Source organism: Moschus berezovskii, chromosome 2 (assembly GCF_049115385.1).
Source record: "Moschus berezovskii isolate FMDL1 chromosome 2, NW_MosBer_1.0, whole genome shotgun sequence".
NCBI classification, from domain to species: domain Eukaryota; kingdom Metazoa; phylum Chordata; class Mammalia; order Artiodactyla; family Moschidae; genus Moschus; species Moschus berezovskii.
Window position 1 is genome coordinate 104161065 of NC_142461.1, and position 23628 is coordinate 104184692.

A 23628-nucleotide genomic window follows, 5' to 3' on the forward strand; every position below is an offset into this window, starting at 1 on the left:
TTTTATGCTGTAGCTCATCCTGTCTGGGACAACTTTTTCTATGTTTGAATTTATAAAATCAATTGTTAAAAATGAGGCCCTTTTACAAATAATTGAACAAAAATATTATGTGTTCTCATTTATCAAGACTTTGCTAGGCTAAATTCAGCATATTAAATCTATGGTTTCATTAATATAGTTATGTCAACCAAAAATAATTAGTTAAACACTTTAAGTTGTTGACTTTTTTAAACTTCCATTAAGCCATCTGGGCTATCAAGATGATATTTTTGATATTATGTGCCTCATCATAGTTCCCTGGAATGAAATTATAAATTATATACTATATAAATAACCAAAATTATTTTAAGTTGACTTTTTAAAAGCTTATATATAAGTATGATAACAGAAATTGTATATGTAGAGATATTAGATTAAAACCCTATGAACTGCTTAATTTAGCACATTTCTTTGTATCTGTTTCTTACAAAAGCTGAACCCTCTCCATGTTTACAAGGCAGTTTGGGATAACAAGCAAAATAAACAAGAGCCTTTCTGGGTAAGCATGTCCATATGCCAATACAGTTTAGGTCTGATTCAAGACACAAAACACCTCTGAAAAAATGAAGGCATGTTTATTACTGACCAGGAGAAATTCCACAGTATATAGAATGGGAATCATATTATATACATTTGTAGCTTATTTTCAATTTTTAAAAGCAAGTCCAAGAAAGTTAAAATATTCTTTTAATTAGATGCTCAAAGAAATGAAGTAAGAAAAACTGATGCAAAGACTCCTTCAAGTTAGGATTTGCAATACAAATATTTTCATATCTTAACAGGGCAAGCTGATGTGTTCACATCTCCCTTCCAAGCTGCTTCTCTCACTAGGAAACATCAGTATTTTTAAAGCACATTTACAATGCTTTCCCATCACCCTTGCTGTGTTTTTGTAGCACCTATAGCCATAACTGGCACCTGGGGGCCTTGCATTGTTGGCAGTTTCCCTCTCATTTCTTTGGAGTCTATTCAACTGCTGTGGTTTTACTCAGAAGTCAGTGCTTTGCATATATGATTTCCTGAGACTGTTTGAATGGTCTTTCTCAGAAAACTGTGCCAATCTGGCTGTGAACAGCTCTTCTCTGAGGAGCTGGCAGTAGCCTGGGTGGGTCAGCAGGCTGGGACTGGGGTTCACAGCCTTGCCCTGCCAGCTTCTCTCCCTAACCCCTCTTTTCTTGCCCCTGCCTTAGTGACATCACTGCCCACATCCTGCCATTCCTTCAAAGAAGAGAACAAGATTTGGACTAGTTCAGTTAGAAAATAATGCTGCTCAGGGAACCTCTGCAAAGCTCCCATAAAAACAATTCTTAGTTGTTTCACCAACTGATATGGAAATTATTTTAAATAATAATAATAAAAAAAAGACTGAAATTTCCATAAGGTAAGTCTGTTGCAAAGACAGAAGTCCCTACTTCAGGTTATAGATACGAAATCTGGGAACAAGGTAAACTGACATTTCTCGATTTGAGTGTATATTTTTAAGGCATCATCCTGACAGTGCAGTTTTGAGATAATGAGAGCAAAAGTAGCTTTTCACAAGCTTTAAATGGCATGCCGTTTCGAGGTGCTAAAGTAGAGAGAAGCATTGTTTTAGGAAGTGGCTCATGTGCGTGTATATGTGTTGGTGTGCTGTGCTGCTGGCGATCCCGTGGTCTTCATCTGTATACCACTGGAGAGACAAAAGAGAGAGGTCAGAATTAGGAGGTCAGCTGCCTTTTTTTTTTAATCCAAATGAATTATCATGAGCATACAGGGAATAACACACAATGTTTTAACTCCTCAATCAGTTCGTAAACTGAAACTTAACAGGTTTTCTTATCCCCTCTCCCCCCACCCAGAGCTTTTCCAAGACATGTAGCTCTGTCTTGCAGGAGTCGCCAGTTGTCCTTGGTAAGTGCTGAGACAACTCACCAGAGTTTGACTTCACTGCACACTGCTTTAAGGATATGTGTATTACATGAAAATATCTAAGTCCATTTTCAAATTTGACTCAAAGGACACTTAAAAAGTCATCATGCATAGGATGGAATGTTTATCCCATAAAGCCCACTTTAATTAAGTGTAATCAATTGTTCAGTTTTTCCTCCACTGCAGTAAAAAATAAAACTATTAAATGTTTTTAAAAAGCAATTTTTCCTAATGTATATCACTAAGGAACTAGAAAAATCTACTTCAGTATTCCATATATATGTTTAGCATAAGTGAAGTCAAAAATCAAATGTATTATTTTCAAACACGTAAGATTTTTCACTGGAATTTCTTTTCTGTATGTCTGACATTTATTTAGGAAGAGCTGATGACCTGAGGCAAAAGCAAGTGGGAAGTCACTGCCAGGAAAACATATATCATGGAGATATAAATTAACTTTCAAAAAATGATAAAGTATCATGTCTTTTCTTTGAACAGTGGAAATATACACCACAACCTCATAGGAATCTAACCCCCAAAATATGTGCCATGTTTTTTGGTATCAAATGACTGTCCCGCTTTTAAATACAGTAGGTACTGCTTGAACTGAGCACAGAGAAAAGTGTGTATGTTAAAAGAGAGTGAGGGGAAGCAGGCTATTAAAGCTAATACTGACAACAAAGCTCTTAACACAAAAATATTTAGTGCAACACACACATATAAACTTTTTTTCTCTCTTAATCTGAAAAGATCTAGTGCATAAAACGAATTTTGCTTAATACAAACATCCTCTAAACAGGCAACAACAACTCTCTAGCCATTTCTGACTTTATAAACCCAGCCTAATTGTTTATTACCTGTAGTTGCTCAACAAAAGATAACATGGAAGTTGCAAAAACTGAAACGTGCTGATTATTATACCCCACCTTTGTTAGAAGGGCTAGTAACATGTACTACAGATGGATTTTCATATTTGAGCTGAGCGATTATCATGCTGCTTTCACTTTAGAATTACTTTGCCATACTTTTCACTGGGTAAGTGATTACTTTTGAGTCAAATTAGGGAGAGATGGCAACCCACTACAGTGTTCTTGCCTGGAGAATCCCAGGGATGGGGGAGCCTGGTGGGCTTCCGTCTGTGGGGTCATACAGAGTCGGACATGACTGAAGTGACTTAGCAGCAGCAGCAGGGAGAGATTGGACAATCATAGGGCTAGAAGAGCAATCACAAGACTAGGGATCTGACACTCACAAGATAGGCAATATTGTGCTTTTCGACCCCTAACTGATTTTGAATATGAGTTGGACTGTGAAGAAAGCTGACTGCTGAAGAATTGATGCTTTTGAACTGTGGTGCTGGAGAAGACTCTTGAGAGTCCCTTGGACTGCAAGGAGATCCAACCAGTCCATTCTAAAGGAGATCAATCCTGGGTGTTCATTGGAAGGACTGATGCTAAAGCTGAAACTCCAATACTTTGGCCACCTTATGCGATGAGTTGATTCACTGGAAAAGACTCTGATGCTGGGAGGGATTGGGGGTGGGAGGAGATGGGGACGACAGAGAATGAGATGGCTGGATGGCATCACCGACTCGATGGACATGAGTTTGAGTGAGCTCCGGGAGTTGGTGATGGACAGGGAGGCCTGGCGTGCTGTGATTCATGGGGTCGCAAAGAGTCGGACACGACTGAGCGACTGAACTGAACTGTGTTTCTGGCTCAAGTTTATCACTTCTTCAACTTCCTACTGGAAAAATAAGACTCTTTTTTGCTTTTGTCCCTTTCTCCTGGGACCTTGATGAGAGAAATAATTGTGAGAGGGGAACCAGACCCCACCAGGAAGTTCCTTCCCCTTGCAGGAAGCTTTGCCATATACCATTGACTGGAAATCCACTCCAGCATCCACCAGGGCTTTAGAGATCTGAGCTGATTGCTGAAAGTGAACGTTATCTGCAGGGAGAGAAAGGAAACAGAAAGTAACTAATAGCTGCTCCACTTTTCTGGTAGGAAAACGCACAAGAAGAAAGGGGACTGTCTGAAGTTCTAGGACTCAGCATCCCATTTATCCCAAGACAAGTGAGTTGTGGAAAGCAACACTGTTTTATTGAAGTAAATGTAACAGTCTTGCCCCTCATGCTTTTGTTTTGTCAGTAGTGAAATTGCAAACCTGTCTGTGATACTAAAAAGTCTAATTAACTGAAACTCACCATCTGCTGTTCCATGAATAAGGAGGTACTCAACTTGTTTAAAATTTTCAGCTCTGCTCATGACTGTTGAATTCTGGAATTGGGAAAAAGAATGTCATTATTCAAAAAAAGATCTGCCATAAACTGATTTTTCACTTCAGTTTACAAAATAAAATGTTTTCAGCTGGGGCCCCCTTTGATACAAAATATAGCAAACCGATATTCAAGCAAATGCTGTCTCCATGCAAGGCAGAATGCACAGCATGCCCTGTGCTTGGGAGGACTGGAAAGGGAGAATGCCACATCTTCCCTGCACATGCAGAAGAGGGGACCTGCCACCCAGGCTGCATGCAAAACCCCTTGAGTCCCGGATCCCAGATTGGCTGGGTCCTATGCATTAGCACAGGGCAGAGTCTCATATTAGCAATGTATGTTCCATGGGCTTATGCTGTAGTTCAGCCAAAAAGTGTATTGCCATGGCAACCATGTGTCACATGGTGCCATACATGCTACATTTCAAAGAGCCTGTACATAGCATTTGCAACTAAACATACTCTGCAATATGTCATATGAACTTTGGTCCACATTGCTAGGCTCTGAATGAGAAGCAGGCATTACCTTTTTTGAAACAGATGTTTGAAACCTAGGCAAATGTAACATATGGGAGGGTAGAGGGGTGACAAAGATCAAATATGGCCTTAGAAAATCAGTGGCTGGTTGTCTGCTTCATTCTGTCTTGAGGGAAATGTCGCTATTGGACCAAGCCAGGTAATTAGGAAAAAAACTGGGAGGTCAGCTTTTTGAAGGCTGCTTCATAACCTTAGGAAGGACTTCTAAAATGAGGCTGGGGTCTCGAACGAAAACGCTTTGAAAGTATGGAACTAGTCATCTGGTCTTAATTTGGAGATGTTTGCAGAGTTGGGATGAAGGTGAAACTGTTACAGACACTGTAGTGACTTCGGGAAGGGGTGAGCTGGGGCCTACTTTTGTTGTCTCATTATGAGTTGGGCAGAGGAAGGGCCATTAGCCTCCCAACAGATTTCAAATTGGTCAACTTGTCCTGCAGCATCTTGGTGAATCAAGTCAACTTGATGAGAGGCAAGGTCTATATTTTACAGATATCTTTGTAGCTAACATCAGGATGGGCACCCTGAAGGTCTGGCAGGAAGAGGATGGGGCTACGGTCCGAGTGTTTGTATTCTAGCCCCAGCTTCAGTATCAATGAACTGTGCACCAGGAGACATGCTGCTGAGCACTGTTTTGTTTGAAATGGGAGGAGGATTAACTCCTCTTACTGTCACTGAAATAGGAATCAAGAGATGTGGCCTTTCTTAAGGTTAAATTACCGATACTAATGTTAGGATATTGTAACAGTGTTTCTGGAAAAAAGACATTCTGTCTACAGCTTTCAGGACAAAGTCACCCAACACGTTTGCATTGACAAAGTGATCTTGTCCCGAAAAACAGTGCAAAGGCCCTCTTACTCTGTGCAGGCTGAGTCCCACTTGTCCTGACCATATGCCACTTCTGACCCAATTGAGAATTTACCCACAAGCTTTCAGAATAAACATCTAGGACTCATTAAAAGGCACACTCTTATTTTACTCTACTTTTAGGGAAATGTGTTATCTGGTGAGATGTCCCAGATGAATCCATCCATCCATTCATCTACTCATCCATCCCAATGTTACTCCATCCATTCTTCTATCCATTGATTTATTCTTTGTCAATCAATATTTGTTTGTTATATACCCAACTAAACAATAAATTCCATGAGAAAAGGAATCTGTCTATATTGTTCATTATTCTGAGCATTTAATACAGTGCTAAATATCAATTAAAGGGATAAGTGAAAGAAAGGTAACCACTTATATTGTACTGTTCACTATATTCCGTCCTAATTTTGCAGAGGCAAGTGGGAACAGCTAGGGGAAGTGAAATAAAATATTGTCATTCTGAAATTTACCGAAATATGCTTTGCCCACTTTCAATCCATACACAATGCCATTAGTAATAACAGCTGGCATTTACTGTATACTCTGCCAGTCACTCTGCTAAGCATCTTAAAGGATTTATCAAAGCACCGCTCTATTTAATGACATTCCTACACGATAGGTCTATTAATAGCAACCCCACTTCTACATGGAGACAATCAAGTGCAGCAGGTTACAGGAGGAAATCTGAGCTGGACAAAAATTCTGACGGTAGAACCTCTTTTACCTCCTAAGCTGCACCGAGTCGCCAGTAAAGTTCCAAGCTACTTATAATGCGAACTTCCAGCAAAAATACAGGAGGAAAGAAATTGTTACTGAACTGTCCTGGGATTTGCAGTAAACAGACACACGGGGTATTCTTTGCGCCTGCGTGCTCATGGCCTTCTTCGAATTCATCGGAAGAGAGCATTCATTGGAAGAGAGCACGCTTGCACGGCCCTGCGAGATTTATGAGGCATTTTTGGACTGTGTGGCTGATGCAGCGCCTGTCGCAGCAATAGAACCCTGCGCGATTTTCTGCCCCGGGGAGAGGAAAGGGTCAAAATCAATCTACCAAAAAGGCCAGTGTAGGGTTCAAACCTGGCGACAGCAGAGGCTGGGGCTGACACACAGACAGTGAACACTGACAGTCGGAGGGAGCCCCCGGCCGGGGCGCCCGCGTCCGTCCTCCTGCGCCTGCGCAGTTGTTTCCTTCACCTTGTTTCTCCTCACGAGAAGCAAGTTCTTCACTTGCCAAAGATAGTCACCTTTAACACCTAGACCTGACCCAAATATACAGCTGTGTCACCTCCCCCGCCCCCCACCTCTAAAAGCCTCCCAGGGCTTCCTTGCTTGGCAGAGTGCAGAGCAAAAGCTACTTCACAACCTCCCTGAGCCATAAAACTGAGAAATGTCATTGAAACATAGAGTAATAGTTAGAAGACATATAAATACGCAGGACAGTTAGCAAGGAATGTGATAACTACTGGAGTTTGGACCAAAACAGTTTCTGGCTGCCTTTTTTTTTCTTAAATGGAGTGAATACAGGCTGAAAGAAGACAATTTTTATAAACAAGTAAAACCCTGAGCCTAAGATAAATGTTGTGATGTACACACTGTAGCTGTGATGAACTAGACATGGTGAGAAATGCAACATACTGAGAAAAAGACGAAAACTGTGATAAAAGTGTCACGATGCAAATTGTTTTACATTAACAATATTACACTACAAAGAAAGAAAGACAAATACTTTAATGCAGCAAGCGAAAAATAAAACAAAGGCTTCCCCTGCAACCACAAGATAAGAGTGTCATTTCCAATGTGCACGTCCCCCTGCTCGCTGGGAGAGGCATCAAGAGGGACCTCTCAGTGCCTGGGAGCCAGGCAGCCTCAGGCACACACCCATTTCAAGGCTCTCAGGCTGCTGAGAACATTTTCCCCCCTGGAAAGATGCAGCTGTGTCCCCCTGCTTCCAGAACCACCGATCCTTCCCTACCAGACTGAGCATCCTGGCTTCTCCAAAGAGAAAGACTCCTGACAGCCCGTTGTATGGCACACTTTAACCAGTGAAGGGCAGCAGCCAAAGCCAGTGAAAGAAATGCAGGTGCTAATTTAAGGGAGAATTAATGACCAGAAATAATTTAATTGTGCTAATTCAACCCACCAAAATAGGATAATCCCCATTTGCCTATCGATGGAAACAGAAATAAAAAAGGAAATGGATGACTAAGTTAGAAGCTGAATAGTCTGTCACCAGCTCCTAAAAAGGAAGCTTAGAGTGATAAATGGGCAGGGATGCAATGGTGGTGCAGTTGGCACTCTCCCGAGGCTAGAAACTTCCGGAGAGCCCCGCTGCCAGCAACAGCCTGGCAAAGCGAAGTGGGAAGGACTGGACCAGTGGCAGTGCCGATCCTCAGCATCTCTGCGAGGAGCTTTTCCTTCAAGCCCCAAGAAGAACCATCTGTAGCTGCTCGTTGGATCATGCTGGTTCTTCAGTTACCTTCCAACAAATAAATCTTTGTATTTTTGAAATAAAAGAGAGAACTGATAAGAGTGGGGAAGTACTGTGAGAAACAGAAGGTCTAACAATTTTTAAGCTACCCCTTGTGCCATCCAGGAACCAGAAGGACAATTTGCTTCCTGAGGATAATGGTGGCAGTTGCCATGTTTTTGAAAGCTTACTTCATGGCAGAGTCAGGTGTCTCCTTTAATCCTTTCAATAACCTCGTGAGACAGGTCTGATTGTCCCCATCATCCAGATGAGGAAACAGCGGTTCACAGGGATTTAATAACCTCTCCAAGCGAATAGATGGTGGACACAGAATTTGAGCACAGGTCAAACTCAAAAATCCTCACCTCTTAACATCATATTCTAACGTCCCTTTACTTCACAGCCAAATAACTCATTGTTATCTGGTAGAAAGAGCAGCCTCTGGTCTAATGGACAACCCATTACTTCAGTGAGATAGCACCCTCAGTGTACTGACTTGCCCTGCACATTCTCCCACTTGCCGTCAAAGCCTCATATATAATATTAAATGAAGCTATTTAAGAAAGCACCATTCATGCCACAACAGAGGCCACAAAAATTTTTTAAGAAAAATTTAATTCAGCCCAGCACATCAGATGTTTTACTAGTTCACATCAATCAAACAACTGTACCATGGAAACAGTCCCCATCCGCCGACAGGGGGCCCTACCTCAGGCCTCACCCAGCAACACTGGCTTCTTTAAAGATCACACAGCAGTCAACATTTTATCAGCACTCAACAAACAAGTTAAGGTTTGGCTTAAATCTGAAGGTCTCTCTCCCTTTGGCATATTCTGGGATAATAGAACAAATGTCAAATCAGTACAAGATGGCATATTTACAAAATTGCACCCTGTTTTGCATAACCTAACGATGCAGCAGTTCTTAAGGATTGAACATTTCAAATCTGCTAGCAGAAGACTGCCAAATCTATGACTGTTTCGTACACTTGCCAAAAGCCTATCAAATTCTGAGCAAAATGCAAAATAAATCTCCTCTACAAGTTAAATCAGTCCCTTCTGTGTGTTCCAGGCTGCCCTCTTCTCTTGGCAACGAGGCTCAGGACTTGGGCCTCATTTCTCTTGCCCTTGATCTGATGCTGCTCTCTGTGAATCCGTTCCCTCCCCAGCCTCCCATCCTGCCTTATTAGCCACCATTTGGCCTGCTCTTCCCACAGCCCTGCTCTGTGTTATCCCTCGGTTCATCCGATCTGCTTCACAAATCCCCGGAAAACAGCTCTGCCTACCACTCCTCTACTACGTTCCCCTGCCTCCCGCCTCGGGCAGCCTATGGAAAGCACCTATGCTCTTCCTCTGTGTCTCCCGGAATCCTCCTTGACTGGCTCCAGATAAGTGCCCTCTCCTTTTCCTAACCCTCAGTAGCTACATCTTATATAACATTACTGCACCTCAGTTTCTGGGTCAATAAAATGGAGATAATTAGAGCACTTATCTCAGAGAATTTGAGGGAGAACTGAACCTAATAATCCATGTAAAGAGCTTAGAACAGTGAAGTGCTAGTGACTCAGTTGTGTCTGACTCTGTAACCCCACGGGCTGTAGCCCACCAGGCTCCTTGCCCGTGGAATTCACCAGGCAAGAAAACTGGAGTTGGTAATCATTCCCTTCTATAGGGGATCTTCCAGACCCAGGGATTGAACCTGGGCATCCTGCATTGTAGGCAGATTCTTTGCCATTTGAACCACCAGGGAAGCCCATCTGGTCATAGAAGCACCTAATGAGTGAATAAAAAATGAATGAAATAAATGAAACTGAGTCCCCCTTGGTTGAGAGGAGTGGGGAGAAGGTGAAATCTCAGTTTCTCAGCCACTTCCCTTCCCCACTACAAGCTCGGAAGGCATGCTGGGGCTTCACAGTCACAATCTGGAAATCACTAATCTTTTCCATATATATTGGGCACTCTGTCATGCTCAAGTTCATGCTTTATTACTACTTTATTTCTCTTCAAAAATTTTATCTCCATACTTTGTCCCACCAACAAGGTCACCAACTTCTGAACAACTAAAACACCAAGCACCTCAAATAGGTGAATGAAACTCTACCATGTTAATGATTTTTTACAGATTTGCTTGGCCATGTAGAAACTGTGATTGGCCATGGAGAAACTATTCATCACTGTTAGGAACCCACTCCTCAAGGTGGGGCCATGGTTGCTATTTGTTTATTGCTACTGGGGGTGATGGCTTTCCATGTGGCGCAGTGGTAAAGAATCCACCCACCAATGTAGGAGACACAAGAGACGAGGGTTCTGTCCCTGGGTTGAGAAGATCCCCTGGAGTATGAAATGGCAATCCACTCCAGTATTCTTGCCTGGGAAATCCCAAGGACAGAGGAGCCTGGTGGGTTATAGTCCATGGGTTACAGAGTCGAGCACACATTGGGGGTGAGGGTTGTCTTACTGTCTATCTGATTCTTTTGCTCAAATCTATTGCCATTTCTGTTGGCTATGGACTGAGACTCTGAGACTTTCAGCAGAAAAAAAATGTTTCCACAGAGCTTCACTGCCTATTAGCTTCACTGTCATCCCTCTACTTTGCCTGCCTGCTCAGAGCCTATGGGACCAGCTCCTTGGAGTTTAGGGGGCATGAATGTCTTCTTCCTCTTTAAGTCCCCGGTATTCTTTAAAAGTGCTTCTATCTTGCCACTTGGCAGTAGGTGGGTGATTATCTACAAAAAAGGTCTTATGGATCACTGCTTATGTCACTGCATTGGGTCCAAGCCTTAGTCCCAGGGTCCCATAATTTATATGGTGGCTTTGTAAGAATAAAAAAAGGCACTCCTTCTGGTTGGATGCAGCCCCAGAGGGGCATGCCTCAGTCAATGGAGCTGACTGGCTTCTAGCAGTGCACAAGCTGAACAACTGTACATGACATCCCCACTTGTTCCATTTACATCTACAAACGGTTCCTTCGATTTCCTTTCCTAAATAGTGAGTACGACCTTTATTTCACAAAATGGCCTTCTCTTGGTGTGCTTCTCTACATTCTTCCAAGTCTGGGTCATTAACGACCTAATAATGAATCCTCTCCTCATCTGAGTTTCATCAAAAATTATATTCTCTTCCAAAGGCTATAATTCTGGTTACAGATAAATGATTCTATAGTTGAAAAGGTGTACAAAGATCAAGACCTTGTTTGTTACACACTTTGGTCATTCCTATCCTGGATGTACTGAAGAAAGTCGATAGGCTATCCTATACAGGACTCATTTTCAAAATATTTCTCCTGACCCACGGGAAGACAGAGAACAGGGAAAGCCTGTAAGGAATTGTCTCCTTTGTTTTTTCCAAGAGGGTAGGAGGAGGGAAGGAGAGGAGGAGAGAGAAAGGGAGGAAATAAAAACAACCTGGGAAAGAAAAGTCAAAGAAGGTGGGGGTCCAGGGGGGCAGCTGGGGCCTTAGTGGAAAATAGAGTCTTTGAATGCATTCCTGCCAGAGACAAAAGCACAGACTCATTTAAAAAACAAAGGAGGGCAGCTTTATTCTAAAGCCTGCTGTGCACCAAATATAGGTACTCAGATTCAGTTCTCCACTTTCTGAGGAGGCAACTTCCAGGGCAGAAACAATACAAAGAATACATTCACCTCACTTTCTCCTACCCACCTTCACTATCGCCCACCCAAATAATTCCTCTGAGTAAGACATTGGGAACCTTTAGCTCCCGGGTACTGGCAGTTTTAATGTGTCCATTGCCAGCAGAGAATTTTGTGCCAAGAAAACCCGACTCCTGGCGTGGAAGGATTAAACAGTCCTCGGGAGCCATCTGTGCAGCAAAGTGAGACAGTGACTTTGTGCTCCCAGTGTGCGTGTGTTGCCATCGGCAGTAGGAAGTGACTTCTATTTACATGACTACCTCACGCAGCGAACACCTAAGAGGAGAGAGGAAAATGGCCACCTCGGGGCAGGGGGCAGAGTTGGAGAAGAGGGGGATGGGTGTGGGAATCAGGAGCCTGTCGGAAAATCTGGAGAAAGATAGAGGCTGACATGGCAGATTAAAACTATTGATCCTCTAGGGCGAGGACTGATGGAAGAGGAAACGCCCTGTTGGCTGATGTTTTTGGAGTGCAGTAGGGTAGGTGCCATGGACTTCCTTGGATATCAAGGTCTGGACTTCACCCTGTCCTTCGAGGTTCAAAGACTTTCAAGATGGGATTTTTAAAATTAACTTTGACTCATCATCCACCAGGATCTAGAGTCAGGACGAGGGTCCTGGGCAGTACACCTCTGATGTTTTGTGGGATTTTTTTTTTTTTTACTACTTTGGGATTATTTGAGAAAGACTTTTAGCCATGGCCCAAATATGGCGCACCATAAGAAGGATGCTTTCAAGTGTAAGTATCCTGGTTAAGGTCACTGACAAGAAAATTAGAGCTGTAAAATGAGAGAGATGATGGAGCTGTATAGTTTTTATAACAATGCTTCCACTCAAGAAGTTTTAAAATTAAATCAAAAAAGATTTTAAGGTTTCTATTTTATACTGGGTGATCCAAAGAACACAATATTGAGGAAAGCTTTGAATGACTGATAATAAAACGGGGGGGAAAGGAGTACAAAATAACTGTGAATCCAAGAACAATAAATTGAGGATTGAGAGATATACAACGAAAACGTCATGTGAGTCAAAAGAGAGTATGCTAGTCCACCAGGAGAGCAGTACAAGTGTCTTAAGATGGAGTGAGTGACAGTCCTGCAGTCAAGTCCAACTCCCTGTGATCCCATGGACTATAGCCAGCCCGGCTCCTCTGTCCATGAAATTCTTCAGGCAAGAATACTGGACTGGGTTGCCATTTCCTTCTCCACCTAATTAGATGGAGGTGGAAGGGGAAAAATAACATTCCAGGGCCGGTGTAAGAAAGGTATTGAACACCTGGTTAAAGAATAAGACCTGGACTTAGTTGAGTCCGTGGGAAAAGTCCATGGAAGTGCTGTGAGTGCAGGTGAAGCTCCTACCTCTGTGTGAGATACAGCCTGGAGTGTAGGGACACCAGCTAAGGAATGAGCAGTGGGGTTATGGTTATGAAAGGTGGTAGTCATGTGGCATCAGCAATGTGATCATGAAGCAGGGCAAGGATGTCTAAAGCAACTGATTGGATGTGGAGGAGAAAGAAAGGGAAAAACTGAGTCCAAAGTATCACGTGGGACAATCAGAAGACATATGGACAACCTGATTATGGGACTGCTTTGTAGTAGATGATGATTCATACATCCCATTTCATAAGCTGTTACTTTTCTCTTTTTTAAAAAAAAATTATTGCAGTATAGTTACTTTATTATGTTGTGTTATTTTCTGCTGTACAGCAAAGTGAATCAGCTATTCGTTTACATATATCCTCTTTTTCTGGATTTCCTTCCCATTTAGGTCACAACAGAGCATTAAGTAGAGTTCCCTGTGCTATACAGTAGGTTCTCATTAGCTATCTATTTTATTCAGTTGTTACTTTTCTATTTTGATTGGTAAAGAGAGATGAAAACACACACTCAGGCACAAATGTCCTCAATACCCCTCTCTGCCACACCCCACACAAGCCTTGCTAAATAAAGCTGAAAGGAAGATGTAAAACTAAACTGAACATGTCTAGCAAACCTGGAAATTGTATTTGCATTTTATTGTGCTTTGATCAAATGGCTTCAGAACCCCTAATAATGATGACATCTTACAAAAATGTACAAATATGGCTTAGACCAATGTATGAATACAAAGCCCAAGCACTGAGAGCTGTGTCAAATGAGAAGAAATTGTGCTATTAAATTATACGGGTTATTGTTTTTCTTTTTTTTTAATTCACTGTCCTGGGAAGAGTTTTGAATATCCTCTGAAGAATGTAAATATCAGATGACTGACCCAGCCATCTGTACATTTAGGGGTTTCCAACTTACATGACAAAATCTGGAAGTTCTGGGGAATGGTGCAGTGCCCTGAAGGTCCCTGGTACTTAGGCTGATATTCCAGCTGAAGCAAATGTGCTACCAAAGAGAGTGCCCTGGCCCTGCAGTGGCTCCACACTAGCATGGAGGCCGTCACCGATGGCTGCACCCGGGCCCCGTTTCAGATGCTGTAGCCCATTTGCGCAGTGACCTGCCCACTGGCTCTTCCAAGCAGGCAACCAGCCTGATGGATGCTATTCAGTAATTTGGGTTCAAGAGCTTTTCAGAGTATTACCCTCCTGCACCTATAGGACACCTGCTTTACTCAAATCTTGTGTGAAAAAAAAATGTACACATTTGGCTAAGAATAAGAAAATTATAGGCTTGTACATACATCTTAATTATGATAATACCATAAGAAATTTTAATATGTGGTTAAAGACTTAGAGTGTCTTCTGGGCTCTAAAGGAATATGTTGAATTTGACATGTTTTCTAAACGGAAATTTTTTTATAATTAAAGTAATTATCTGGTGTTGCTTTGTATTTCCAAATGAATGCATATTGTGACCTATATAGCATACGATAAAGGCTGTAATTATGCAGAATATAGTAGGGGAAGCTACTGGAGTAACTCTAAACCACCTGTGTTATTTTTTTAACAAGAATTTTGTTGGAAATAAAATATATATATTTTCTAGAAGAGATGCACTTAAAAATGTTCTTATACCACTTATAAATAGGTTATAAAATGGATCGAGTTCACCATCGCTTACCCTGTAAGAGTCAAGGTTGTCTTCTGGAGTTGGAAGACCCATGTAACGTTCTGTGTACACGGAGTCTGTGATGGAGAAAAGGAAAAAAACTTAATTCATACAGTAAAAGCTTTTCCCCCTTTTACTGTGTTACTTTATGTCTTAACTTGCACAAAGGTCTACAGTGTTATACCATCAGAAGTATCTCCCTCAGATCATTTCTGATTGGCTTGTTGATCCATCCAGACTCCTGTCTTTTCATACTCAGCCCTGTAACCAATTCCCATTAGCCCTTCTCTGAAGGGCAGAGGGAGATCAAAACAGGGTGATCTAAAACCCAATCAATAACCCACCTGCAGAAAAGTCAAATGTGAAATGCTCAGTGACAAGGACACTACATTAAAGATCTGATTCCCTTAAAGATCTTGATTAGCAAGTCATTTAATGTCTAAATTGTCTTGAACTTTCTTGGTCCTAACATATGTATATATACCCTACTTTAGGATATTCTCTTTCCTACTGGAAACTCCTCCTAATTTTCAATTACTAGTTGCTCACTTAAAACATATTTTTTTAGGTGGGGGAGGGACAGACTGAAAGGAATAAATTCAGTTATCATTATTTGAAGTACAACACCATACTGGCTCAGCTACTGCATCATAAGGCAAGTTAAACATCTGTTTTCTCTCATTTTGTGGAGACATATATATACATACAGCTATATGTATACATATATGTATATTTCTTAAAATATCAGTGAGAAAATGTATTGTTGCTGAATTCCAATATAACTTTAAAAATGTGAAATAACTTTTTGAAAAATGGCCAGGCTACAGTAAGTAAGTATGTTTCCATTGTGCTATATAGATTAATGGGGTGAATATCACTGTAATTGTACCAGTATTTCAATACCAATTTAATTAATCATTTAGAAGAATAGATCGTCAAAACAATAAGATTAAGCAACATTCTAACCCTTTTTGAATGACTGGCATTGATAACTAGTATTAGCTGTTCCATATATATTGCTTAGGCCCTTTCTATCGAAATCAAGATATTTTCCTCCAAAATGAGTTTTTATTATTTTATCATTTTGATTAAAGTGAATACAGACTATGTGCAATTGTACATATCTAGAGGATACTAATATAGGAAATACAATATTTTAAAGTACACTTTAAAATATAAGACTTTCCCAAAATGTTCATCTTTTAACTTTAAATATAAATAACTTGGGATGTACATTTAATGGGGTGGGGGGTAGGAATAGCTTTTAAGGGCAAAGTAATTTTTCCCCCAAACAGGCACAATTCTTGTCCTAGAACATAATAGCCCTTTCTTATTAGGCTAACTAGGTTTTCTTATTTAAGAAGCTCTAAAATTTTTAAAATACTATTTAAAAGATACTTAATGTCGGGGGTTAATGTGGGGCTTCCCTGATAGCTTAGTTGGTAAAGAATCTACGTGCAATGCAGGAGACCTGGGTTCAATCCCTGGGTTGGGAAGATCCCCTGGAGAAGGAAAAGGCTACCCACTCCAGTATTCTGGCCTGGAGAATTCCATAGACTGTCTAGTCTATGAGGTCACAAAGAGTCGGACACGACTAGGCATCTTTCACTTTCACTATGCCAGTCCATTCTAAAGGAGATCAATCCTGGATGTTCATTGGAGGGACTGATGCTAAAGCTGAAACTGCAATACTTTGGCCACCTCATGCGACGAGTTGACTCACTGGAAAAGACTCTGATGCTGGGAAAGGTTGGGGGCGGGAGGAGAAGGGGACGACAGAGAATGAGATGGCTGGATGGCATCACCGACTCTGTGGACATGAGTTTGAGTGTACTCCGGGAGTTGGTGATGGACAGGGAGGCCTGGCGTGCTGTAATTCATGGGGTCGGAGAGTCGGACACGACTGAGCGACTGAACTGAACTGAACTGAACTGATGTCGGTGTAAACTTTTAGAAGTATGTCTTGCAATACCATTTATGCACTCCTTCCATTTGATTTTTGAGTAATATTGTTCAAGTTTTCACACATGTAAGAATTCTAGAAAGTTCTTGTTAGATTGGTCCATATACATTTAATGAACTCTTCTTACCATTATATATTTCCAAATTCATGAAAATTGTTTCTATTATCTTACTGACCACCAGAGGTCTCCAGAAATAAGCCATCATATGGAACAATTATTATCAAGCAGGAAAGTACTATATGAAAACAAATCTATTGTGTGAGGATCAATTCTAACCATGTTCTCCAATTTTTTTCAATAGAAAGACAATGATGTATCTTTTACACATTGGCTTCTCTTGACTTTAGAGTTTTCCACAGCTGTGGTATTACCATATACTACCATACATTAAGGGCATAAAATATTTAATAAGCATATTCATAATCAATGATTCTATCATTATACTGCATAAATGACTTGAGATGGGGTCAGAAGAAATACAGGAAAATAATTCATCTTTTCACCACCTCTGGCTCTTCCCCACTACTAGAGTTCCACTGCTCACCCCTTCCCCTTGGGAATCATAGCCTTACATGTGTATGATAGAACAATACTTTCTCAGTGGTGAAAAGAATATTCTAGAGTGGCTTTCACCTACTTAGTGGAAACAAAGCCCCCAGGATTTCTCCTGCCAAAGTCTCTTCTTTCCACCCAAAGCCCTACTTTATAGTCAACCTTAACCTGAAGAGAGAGAAATACTTCTCTTATTCTTGTAATATGTGAAGCCCCAAAGTCAAAGTAGAATAAATGTAAAGAAGGGTATCTGAAGAACTGTAGCACTGGGAATGTTTTAAAATGTGGAAAACATAATTTCTTGATAAGACATTTAGGAAACAGAATTGGTTGCTAACTAAATATGTAGGTGGCATTTAATATCACCCAGCCTTTCCCAAAAGCAGAAGAAGTGAGACTGTTTTATTACAGGTATCCATAAAGTACATCTAAGATGAATCAACTTCTTCACTGAAGAAACAGGGAAACTAAAAAATGAATGGTTTTGGCATTGAGATGTGAAGGTTCGCACTCAGAATCTCTGGACCTGAGGGCCATCACCTACCATAGTACTCCCACTTGGATACAGGCGCCACGGCTATTCCACACTTGAACACACCACTTCCTGCTCCCAGCACCATTGAGGTTACGTACCCTCCGTATGACTAAGAAATGGAAACAGTTATTTTTATGGAGGTAAAGGAATTAAGGACATATGGTAAGCAAGTCGCAGTTTCCACATTTCTCACATCTTTATATACTGTGCCTCTTTCAAGATAGAAAGCATGATAGAGGAGGCTTAAATTGGCCTTAATTGGGCAGTATCTAAAGACAACCCGTTCAGAGCCCTGGTCCCTTTTCTTGGTAGGTGTTAAGAGGGAAAGTATTGACATTTTGCTGAGTAGTACTAATTAAAAACAAAACAACAAAAACAGAAAAAGGTTAAAGGAAAAAAACAACAAAAAGGTAACAAACTCTAAATTTTTACTTTTTTGGACTCCTGAGAAAAAGTGTCTCTCCTTCCCTCTCCCCCTCTATCTTTCCTTCTCTTTATCCCTCTTTCTTGCCTCTTCTTCTTACTTGCTCACCTCCTTTCCCCATTGGAATAAACAGAAGTGTAACCCTGGGGGGGACTCATTGCCCAGAAATCTAAGACATTTGGACCTTCTTAGATGGACATGATGGTTGTGATTTACACCTCCAAATATGTACAAACAAAAGTAAATTATCCTGTTTTGGATTATATTCACTAAGGAACACATCAACCAAAGTACTCACCCAGCCCCAAATTGCAATCCGTTTGTCGTCCACAAATCCCATTTTTGAAAACTGTCTAAAATGCATGGAAGAAGTCCACGAATTAGTATCACACTGTGTATAGACCCTGCCACTTGTTCTATTTCATTCTCTTAGAAATTAAAATTAATTGCCGCCAGCAATCAAATAAACACCTGAGATCAATGTCTATCATTTTTAACGTAAGAGCCAGATGAACAAGGTTTACTTGTTTTGGAGTCCATAAAAATTATGTCTGTGTGTGTGTGTGTGTGTGTGTATGATTCACAGAAAACAAATCCTGGCTGTTTTTTTCACAGCTGTATATAAAAATTTGCAGCCCAGATGCACTTTTTTTACATAATTGAATTTAAACCTCTCCAGATGTTTTTCAGTTTGAGAGAGGCTGCCCCTGCAATAGAGAAACATGGGAGCGTGGAGAACATCTGTGCAGGGCTTAGAAATATCTCTGGGCCCCCTACCTGAGAACTTAAACACAATCCTCTAAACACATCCCTTCTTATGATGGGTGTTGATTAGTTAACTCAACACTATGAAATATGAGGCAATTCTTCCTTGAAGGATTAAGATGTCTTTTCGTCACTAAATTGTATGGTTGGAATCCAGGTAAAGAAAGGAGAAAAATATTATTTTCATCTATTTCTTAGTCTTAGCCTTACATCAAAAGGCAACTGGTTTACTTTTAAAAAATCTAGCAAATGGGGCTCTTAACTTGGTAGTATCGAAGGAGGTGAGGGACCCTCACACTGACCTATATGTGACCTTAAGAACCTTTGTTTTCAATTGACGGTATATGTCTTAGACTGCCCGGAGTTAAGAAATATTAGAAAAAATTCAATGTAAGTAGTTTCCAACTCATCTTCTCCATGTAAACTTTTTAAACTTAGAATACATACATACAGAAACGTGTACCAAATCACAAGTGTACAAGCTTGTAAGCCTTTATAGAGTGAGCACACCTTGAACCAAAAAATGGGGCAATACTATCACCCAGAAACCTCTGGGTCATTTTTCTCTTTGAAAAAAAAAAAATTCTTTCACTGAATCCCAGAAAAATTTCACCTGAATTTGTACCAATATAAATTTGATTGTGGATATAAGATATATACTTTTGTTCCTGGCTTATTTCACTCAACAATCTGTGAGATTCATCTGTGTTGTTGTACATAGTTCCTTTGAGTTGCTGAAAAGCAACTACTCATTACTTTTTAAACAGAGTTGCATATTGTGGATAACACAATTCTATCATTTTAGACTTGAGAGACCCTGGAAGCCATGCCCTTTCTCACAGAGGACCAATCTGGATAAATAAAAATGAATTTGTAAAATATCAAAGCCTCACCCTTGAAAACAACTTATGCTCTTATATAAATCTTTTATTTATTTTTTACTTTCAAGGAAAATAGCTAATTATTAACTTTGATTTAACAGATTTAGGATTACTTCATAAATTGTCATATTTTCTCCTTGTTGGTTTTCTCCTTTTTTTAAAGGCATTTTCTTCCATCCATTTAATCATTCACAATTTTTTTTTCCATTTCCTAGTTTCTGATTTTACAACACTGTTTAAAATCATTAATTTATTATGCTTTCCAGACATCTCTGCGGTTGGTTATGGAATCTCAAAGACTACATTCCCCATTTACCCGTTGAATGCAACTGAAAGTAAGTTGAAGGGAAACCCAGATTCAAGACCTGACCAGTCTTGGCAAATTATCTAACCTAAGAGCCTCTATTTCTTTACCTGAAGTGTAAGGTCTGAACACATCTCTCAGGGTTGCTGTGTAGCTTCAGGGATAAGGCAGGTAAAACACTTCATGTTACACGTGCACTCCAGGATAACCACCAATTAAGATGAAAATCTTTCTTAAGTCAGACCACACCTATTTATAGTCTCACAACTGATGTGATTCATCTTTAAAGAATCCCTTATAAGTGAGTGACAACGGTCATATTCCACAACTTTCCCAAATTGGGGGAGGAACTCTCACTCAACAGAATGTAGGAACCACTCCTAAGACTTCATGGCTGTCATCCTACTCTGACATAAATGTACACCAATCACCTCTATTTATCCTTGACTATGGGGGTGGCTTGCTTGTTTAGTTAGATGTTTACTCAGAGGCTCATTTATCCCTGTTTTGTCCATGTGTTTGATGAATTCTGAGTCCCTATTGCTAGAAGACGGTAGCACACATATCAATTCCCTTTCTAAGTCTAAACATAATATTTTCACTAAAAATCCAGCCCAAGGATGAATGATTCTTCCCAGGACACCTGAAATTCTTTATACTTCACAATTTTAAAATATAAATGGGGGGCGGGGAATTAAATAGCCTCTGAATTCACCTCCAAGTCACTCACCTGGTTGCTTCAATTTGATCTTCAACTTCAAATGTTCCCAATCTTCTGTTGATTGCGTGCATGATCTTATCTCCTTGGTAACCACTTCCTCTGCCATCAAAGCTAGCTACTATAATGTTTTCTGTGCTTGCAAGGTAAGTAGCCCAGTTGAGTCTGAAGACAGCATCTGCTTTTTGACTACAGGGGCCTGCATATCTGTGAAAAATCCCAAATTGTTAGCCTTTGTGGGTTTCCTGAGTCAAATGAAGAAGGCTTGCATTTCTAATTCCGCATGGACAAGAAGTGTACATTTTTCCTGTTCATGAGCCTGAAATTGTGCCAGCCGCCAGGGTGTTCTCAGTGGGTCCTGTCAAACTTGATAGTCATGGCAACATGACTATAATGGCTGTGTGTTTCCTCTGAAGATGCCCATCAGTTTTTCTTTGAAGATTGCTATCAAACACAGACTTCACAGGCCAATGTTTACTAAGTTGCATATATCTTGGAAATCAAAGAAGTAAATACTCTAATAATTAGAAGAGGGGAATTGTGTTATAAAAAATAATGAAGATGACAATAAATGCAGCTTCAAATATATCTTTCTGATTGAGCTTACAAACACTCTTAGACTACAAGTTTCCTTGATTAGAACTTTCTTAAGGACTTTGACTGCTGTAGGACATGCACTGCATTTGCTTCAATAGCCAGCACAGTGCTGTTCACTAAGGCTCCACAAGGCACTGTGAAATGGGCCAAAGTATGAATGGACACCTCAAAGAAGGGACTTCACTGGTGATCCAGTGGTTAAGACTGCACTCCCAGTGCAGGAGGCATGAGTTCGATCCCTGATCAGAGAACTAAGATACTGCATGCCATATGGTGCAGCCAAAACAAAAAACAAACAAAGAAAAAACAAACTTCAAAGGAGAAAGAAATAGACTATTGGAAAATGGGTTATTGTTGGCACACTACTTATTAACAAGTTTAATTCTCTCATAGCTGCATTCTTCACAGGCTGTAACTTATCCATACATAGCTGTGTATACAGTCTTCATCAAGCCCTCTCATTTCCATTTGTTAATCAAGACACTCCCTCCAGGTCATCAGATTTTGTAAACAGATCTTCTTTGCATGATCTACAAGACTCCTGGACCCAGATCTTCTCCGGTAACTCTTCCCATCCCAGCCCATCTCTCCTGCTGATCTGTTCACTCTCCCTGCCAACAGGATTGGACAAGACCTGCTTGGACATCTTTGTTAACATCTTCCTCCCTTTCCTTGGGGATGGCAGTCAAAAGAACTTCATTTTTAAGCCAAATATTGTATGACTTTAATTTTGACACAGATAGGTAAGAATGTGCCTGCAACGCAGGAAACCAGGGTTCCATTCCTGGGTTGGGAAGATCCCCTGGAGAAGGGAATGTCTACCCACTCCAGTATTCTTGTCTGGAGAATTCCATGGACAGAGGAACCTGATAGGCTACAGTCCATGGGGTTGCAAAGAGTTGGACACAACTGATTGACTAACACTTTCATGGTTTTTTTCATTGTGCAAACATAGATGCAAAAATCCTTAACAAAATTCTAGCAATCAGAATCCAACAACACATTAAGAAGATCATACATCATGACCAAGTGGGCTTTATCCCAGGAATGCAAGGATTCTTCAATATACGCAAATCAATCAACGTAATACACCACATTAACAAACTGAAAAATAAAAATCATATGATTATCTCAATAGATGCAGAGAAAGCCTTCGACAAAATTCAACATCCATTTTTGATAAAAACTCTCCAGAAAGTGGGAATTGAAGGGACATACCTCAACATAATAAAAGCTATATATGACAAACCCACAGCAAACATTATCCTCAATGGTGAAAAACTGAAAGCACTTCCCCTAAAGTCAGGAACAAGACAAGGGTGCCCACTCTCACCACTACTATTCAACATAGTTCTGGAAGTTTTGGCCACAGCAATCAGAGCAGAAAAAGACATAAAAGGAATACAAATTGGAAAAGAAGAAGTAAAGCTTTCACTGTTCGCTGATGACATGATCCTCTACACAGAAAACCCTAAAGACTCTACCAGAAAACTACTAGAGCTAATCAACGATTACAGCAAAGTTGCAGGATATAAAATCAACACACAGAAATCCCTTGCATTCCTATACACTAATAATGAGAAAATAGAAAGAGAAATTAAGGAAACTATTCCATTCACTGTTGCAATGAAAACAATTAAATACTTAGGAATATATCTACCTAAGGAAACAAAAGACTTGTACATAGAAAACTATAAAACACTAGTGAAAGTAATCAAAGAGGACATGAATAGATGGAGAAATATACCGTGTTCGTGGATTGGAAGAATAAATATTGTAAAAATGAGTATACTACCCAAAGTAATTTATACATTCAATGCAATCCCTATCAAGCTACCAACAATATTTTTCACAGAACTAGAACAAATAATCTCACAATTTGTATGGAAATACAAAACACCTCGAATAGCCAAAGCAATCTTGAGGAAGAAGAATGGAACTGGGGGAATTAACCTGCCGGACTTCAGGCTCTATTACAAAGCCACAGTCATCAAGACAGTATGGTACTGGCATAAAGACAGAAATATAGATCAATGGAACAAAATAGAAAGCCCAGAGATAAACCCACGCTCCTATGGACACCTTATCTTCGACAAAGGAGGCAAGAATA

General features: G+C 40.4%; 1 protein-coding gene across 1 annotated transcript in view; it reads right to left on the reverse strand.

Moving 5' to 3' along the window:
* Positions 1–601: 601 nt before the first annotated feature.
* DPP4 (dipeptidyl peptidase 4) overlaps positions 602–23628 on the reverse strand; it is an 85741-nt gene continuing 62714 nt past the window's right edge. The window contains exons 20-26 of the mRNA XM_055397366.2: positions 20934–21128; positions 18552–18606; positions 17839–17938; positions 14791–14855; positions 4154–4226; positions 3823–3896; positions 602–1708 (exon numbers count right to left, since the gene is read on the reverse strand). Of these exons, the coding sequence (XP_055253341.2) occupies positions 1607–1708; positions 3823–3896; positions 4154–4226; positions 14791–14855; positions 17839–17938; positions 18552–18606; positions 20934–21128 (664 nt within the window). The 3' untranslated portion in view covers positions 602–1606. The remainder of the gene's footprint in view (positions 1709–3822; positions 3897–4153; positions 4227–14790; positions 14856–17838; positions 17939–18551; positions 18607–20933; positions 21129–23628) is intronic.